Source organism: Ranitomeya imitator, chromosome 6 (assembly GCF_032444005.1).
Source record: "Ranitomeya imitator isolate aRanImi1 chromosome 6, aRanImi1.pri, whole genome shotgun sequence".
NCBI classification, from domain to species: Eukaryota; Metazoa; Chordata; class Amphibia; order Anura; family Dendrobatidae; genus Ranitomeya; species Ranitomeya imitator.
In genome coordinates, this window is record NC_091287.1 from 91,014,066 (window position 1) to 91,020,065 (window position 6,000).

Below are 6,000 nucleotides of genomic sequence, written 5' to 3' on the forward strand. Positions count from 1 at the left end.
AGATGTGCCTTTTCTGGAGTGGCTGGGGGCAGATGTTTTTAGCCAGGGGGGGGGCCAATAACCGTGGACCCTCTCCAGGCTATTAATATCTGCCCTCAGTCACTGGCTTTACTACTCTGGCGGAGAAAATTGTGCGGGAGCCCACGCCAATTTTTTCCGCCATTTAACCCCTTAATTTAATAGCTAGAACGGCCAAATTTTGCATAGACACACTACTGACATTAGTAGTGTGGAATATGCAAAAAAAATGGGGAGAAGACATGGTTTACTGTATGTAAACCAGGTCTCAAATCATGTTGGGTTTTAGGAAGGAGAAAGCAGAAGCCGGCAATTAAATTACCGGCTTTCTGCTATATCGCGCTGGATGAAATATTAATATATATACATATATGTGTCTACTGACATATATATATATATATATAGACAGTATATATGTTTGTTTGTTTTTGACACATGGATCCCTTGTATTGGCGTATGTTGGTTTTGCAAGCCTGCGATAAAAACACGCAGTACGGATGCCATACGGATGTCACACGGATCATTTGATGCGAGAAAATCGCATCCTCGCACTGCACTCGGATCACTGTTTTGTAAAAAATTTTGCGATTCTCCTTCGTCAAAAACGGACCGTTTTTTTATACGTTGTGTGTGTCCCCGGCCTAATGCACATTATAACATAAGGACAAAGTATAAAATTCTTGATTATGCTAACAGTCCCTCAAACATTCGCAAACTCTACTTAGTCGTATCAATCCTCAATTTTTTTGTAAGAGTTTGGATATCTATTTTTCAACTCTCTTACTGGTGTGCAGACTGTAGAGACAAAACAAACATAACTTAAGGCCCCATATATATGAAATAAAGCACAAAACAGCAACCAGTTCCCAAGGTATTAGGGTAAGCGTGATGGACCTTACAGCATAACATAAATATATGGGAAAGTCCTTTTGGCTATAGGGATAAGGGGGACAAGACCTCGCTGAAACAGGGAAATCCAATAATGGAGTATAGGATAGATACATAGATCTTTGGAGGATCGCGTTTGAGTCATGGTCTATACTAGAGATGAGTGGATAGATCTTTGGAGGATCGCGTTTGAGTCATGGTCTATACTAGAGATGAGTGGATAGATCTTTGGAGGATCGCGTTTGAGTCATGGTCTATACTAGAGATGAGTGGATAGATCTTTGGAGGATTGTGTTTGAGTCATGGTCTATACTAGAGATGAGAGGATATATCTTTGAAGGATTGAGTCGAATTCCCAGTTTCATGTGTATTCACACTTTGAGATGTCACGAATGAAAAAAAAAACTTACTTTCCTAAGACCAATTCCCACACTGTTTAAGCCTAAGACAGTGGAGTAATATATTTTTACATGGCTGAACGGACTTCCCCATAATGTTCTGTGCAGATTATCACACCTTGTACAGTGGTGGTCAGTACTTGGGCCATCACAGATCAGTGGTTTGTACAGCAGATTAGTTGTTCCTACTCAAAATCATTGGGTAAGGTCTAATAATTGGGGGAATGCTCTCTCTTTCTCTGTCCTATAGAGTGTAAGCTCTTATAGTCAGCATGGTCCTCTCTGTATCTGTTGCAGAGTTTAAACTCTTAGGCTGGAGTCACACACAATGTATAAAAAATCTGTCCGATTTTGTCTGCCGAGAATCGCACAAATGTTCTCCCTATGGTGATCCATATGTCATCCGTGTGCAATGCCAGGATGCGTTTTTTTCTCAAAAAAGTATCCGTGTGTCATCCGTATGTCATCCGTATGGTGAGATTTTCTCACACACTTGCAAAATGAGCAAATAATGGCTGAGCCAATTTCCTGTCACCTGCCCAATGCCTGAGAATTTCTCGCAAGTCACATGCATGGTCCGTGTGCTGTGCGATTTTTTTCTCGCACCCATAGACTTGCATTGGCGTTTCTCAGCTGAGATACGCAGACAATTGCAGCATGCTCCGATTTCACTCACAAGTATAATACAGACGAGAAAAAAATGGATGATGGGAGCTGCCCCATAGATTAACATTGGTCCGAGTGCTATGCGATTTTTTTATCCCTTAGCACTCATCCGTATTACGCTGCAGTGTGACCCCAGCCTTATAATCAGCAGGGTTCTCTGTCTCTCCTGTAAAGTGTAAGCTCTTATGGTCAGTGGGATTGTCTCTCTCTCCTCTGCAGAGTGTAAGTTCTTATGGTCAGCGCAGTTCTCTCTCTCTCCTCTAGAGTATAAGCTCTTATGGTCAGCGCAGTCCTCTCTCTCTCCTGTAGAGTGTAAGCTCTTATGGTCATCGCAGTTCTCTCTCTCTCCTGTAGAGTATAAGCTCTTATGGTCAGCGCAGTTCTCTCTCTCTCCTGTAGAGTATAAGCTCTTATGGTCAGCGCAGTTCTCTCTCTCTCCTCTGCAGAGTGTAAGTTCTTATGGTCAGTGCAGTCCTCTCTCTCTCCTGTAGAGTGTAAGCTCTTATGGTCAGCGCAGTCCTCTCTCTCTCCTGTAGAGTGTAAGCTCTTATGGTCAGCGCAGTTCTCTCTCTCTCCTGTAAAGTATAAGCTCTTATGGTCAGCGCAGTTCTCTCTCTCTCCTGTAGAGTATAAGCTCTTATGGTCAGCGCAGTTCTCTCTCTCTCCTCTGCAGAGTGTAAGTTCTTATGGTCAGCGCAGTCCTCTCTCTCTCCTGTAGAGTATAAGCTCTTATGGTCAGCGCAGTCCTCTCTCTCTCCTGTAGAGTATAAGCTCTTATGGTCAGCGCAGTTCTCTCTCTCTCCTGTAGAGTATAAGCTCTTATGGTCAGCGCAGTTCTCTCTCTCCTCTGCAGAGTGTAAGTTCTTATGGTCAGCGCAGTCCTCTCTCTCTCCTGTAGAGTATAAGCTCTTATGGTCAGCGCAGTCCTCTCTCTCTCCTGTAGAGTATAAGCTCTTATGGTCAGCGCAGTTCTCTCTCTCTCCTGTAGAGTATAAGCTCTTATGGTCAGCGCAGTTCTCTCTCTCTCCTGTAGAGTATAAGCTCTTATGGTCAGCGCAGTTCTCTCTCTCCTCTGCAGAGTGTAAGTTCTTATGGTCACAGTTCTCTCTCTCTCCTGTAGAGTGTAAGCTCTTATGTACATCAGGATTCTCTCGCTAAGGCTGGGGTCACACTTAACGTATGAAAAGTCTGAGTCTCTGCTGAGAGTCGCACAAGTGTTCTCCGTATGGTCATCCGTGTGTAATGCGTTTGCAATGCGCTGATGTGATTTTCTTGCACCTATGTATCTGTATGACACCTGTATGGCTTTACATTTATCACTGCTTTTCCCCCTTGAATTTAATGGCTCAATGGGCTGAAATGAGGAAAATGGTTGCCTATTTTTAAATCACACTGATGGTCCGTGTTGTGTCTGATTTTTTCTCGAACCCATAGACTTGCATTGGCGAGACTCGGGCGATATATATACGCGTACAATCGCAGCATGCTGCGATTTCACTCGCACGCTGAATAAGCCCGAGAAAAAAGACAGTGATGTGAGCTGCCCCATAGATCAACATTTGTCCGAGTGCTATGTGATGTTTTATCGCATAACACTCGTCCGGATTCTATGCAAGTGTGACCCCGGCCTAACTCTCTCTTCTTTCCCCACGTGTATTGTCCAAGCAACAAGTTTTCCAATTTTGGGATTCCCATAAATTTAGTTGCTGCATATCAAATTTGGGGGGAAAATTTGACTAAGTCGGCAAATACGAGTCTCAAAAGATTCGCTCCTCTTTAGTCTATACCATAAACTGAAGAATGAAAGTGGACTTAATAAAAGAGGTGAATCTGTATACTGTATAATTTATAATAGCTACGCTGTTAGCTTTGCACCTAAAGTACACATATTACAAGAATTTGTAACTAATTATATGGTCTCTGATCCGATATCCTGGGGACTATAATTGTACCAATATGCTATCCATAAACATAATTGATATGTTGATTTTGCCAATATGCTCAGAACGACCATAAATTCTGTACTCTGACTCCCATAATGTAGCAGCATGAGTAGAAAAAGCAAATTACCAAAGAGTTCAGTCCAGTTATTATATACAGATAATTACAGAGCTACATAACCTGTTCTGATCATTAACATGAGCAGGTCAGAGAATCAGTACAGATCCCCTTAAGAGTCTACCTGTACAGACGCACTTAGCCGCAGCCCGTGCCATTTACCTGTTAGTATGTTCTTAATGTCCTCAGGTAGCAGTTGAGTCATTGTGAATGGCTAGTTATGCCCGAATAATGCGATATTTCAGCACTGAATAGCTGGTAATGAAGATCGTAGTTTTTACAATGTGTATGAAAACAGGGAAGTAAAATACAGAGAGGAAGAAAAGACAACCGAGAGTGTGCAGAGTTTAAGGAAGTAACTGGACAAATCAGCCGGCTTGTCCACTCCTCCTCCCCCAGGCCTGAAGCACAGAATTGTGCAATGAATTCTCATTTGAATTTCAGGAAATAAATGCTAACATATGCATCAGTCATCAGAGGTGCAGAATATCAGAGATCTCAATGGCTCTATGTTCTTATGTAAATCAAAAAGTGTGAATACACATGCCAAGTGCTCATAGAAAGCATCATAACTGCGAAAGAAGAAGTGTCAGGTCGGGTTAAAGACAGAGTATTACTTGTCTTCCTTTAAAGGGACTGTCAGCGCAAAATGACTGTTCAAACCAAGCACAGGCGCCTAATGCATCACGGCCAAACATTTATATGCAACTTCCCACCTGCTTGTTATAATTTTCTCTGACTATGAAGCCAGAGCTGTCAATCATAGAGGGGGTAGAGATTGAGGGAAAACAAGCAGGTGGTAAGGTGAATTTGAATAATTGTCCACGCCATAATGCACCGAGCGGCGAGACTTGGTTTGAACAGTCATTCTGTGCTGACAGATCCAATTTAAACTGTAGTCGCCATTAAAATTTGTATGTAATAAATAGAACTCATGAAAATAAGCAACGCTGTAATGTATCTTATCAGACAAATTTTCTTCTTTTTCCTCCTGGATTGATCTCTCATTCATGAGTCTATATTCAGGATGACATAACGGAGCCTGGAGATGACAGTTGGTGCTAATAACATTCTATGGAGACAGGAGTGGGAAGGAGGCGTTGTGGGCAGACACAGACATTCTGCCTCGTGCTCTCCCAAAATTAATATTGAGAATACAAGATCAGACCTGGAAGAGAAAGAAACGGATTTCTCTGATAAGATATATTACAATGTTGCTTATATTAATGTATACTACTGATTTATGAAATAACAATTATGATGATGGATACTCTTTGAATCTACTGTTTGGGCTCTAAACCTGATGATTTGCAGAGAGGTGGGGGAGGTGGAACAGATAGTCTAAGGCCGGGGTCACACTTGCGAGAAACTCATGCATCAATACCCGATGCTGCCGCCGGCACTCGGGACCAGAGTGTGCGGCTACATAGAAGTGCACGCAGTCGCACACTCCGGTCCCAGTGCCGGCGGCAGTGTCGGGTACTGATGCATGAGTTTCTCACAAGTGTGACCCCGGCCTAACACACATTAAAGAGACCCTGACAGCAGGTTTAGGCTGCCCAGTCCACGGACAGCATGCATCAGACACTGGCTGTATGAACTCAGCAGGTAGGTTTGATTCTGCAGAGAAAGACATATTTTAATAGCCCCCGGGAATGTACCCGTGTTGTAGACCAGTTGGACAGGTGGGTTTCTGCCTACGTGTAGGTATAGACAGAGACCTATCAATCCAAGGCAGCAGGCATGGAGAACTTGCCAGTAAACAGCCTGTCCAACTAGTCTACAGTGCCGCTCGGTCCCCGGGGATAAATTAAAATAAGTTTTTCTCTGAAACAATGCAGCATTTCAGAATCAAACTCATCCAAATGAGTTCAAGCAGCCAAACATTCAGGACTTTACATCAGTATTTGTAAGCCAAAATCACGAGTGAAGCAATCAGAGGAAAAGTATAATAGAAACATGCCACCACTTC

The 6,000-nt window shown here is 42.9% G+C and overlaps 1 protein-coding gene across 1 annotated transcript in view; it reads right to left on the reverse strand.

Moving 5' to 3' along the window:
• The window catches only part of SKAP2 (src kinase associated phosphoprotein 2), a 324,806-nt gene extending 320,438 nt beyond the window's left edge, over positions 1 to 4,368 (reverse strand). The window contains exon 1 of the mRNA XM_069729895.1: positions 4,191 to 4,368. Coding sequence (XP_069585996.1) covers positions 4,191 to 4,233 — 43 coding nt within the window. The 5' untranslated portion in view covers positions 4,234 to 4,368. The remainder of the gene's footprint in view (positions 1 to 4,190) is intronic.
• Between the last annotated feature and the right edge of the window lie 1,632 nt (positions 4,369 to 6,000).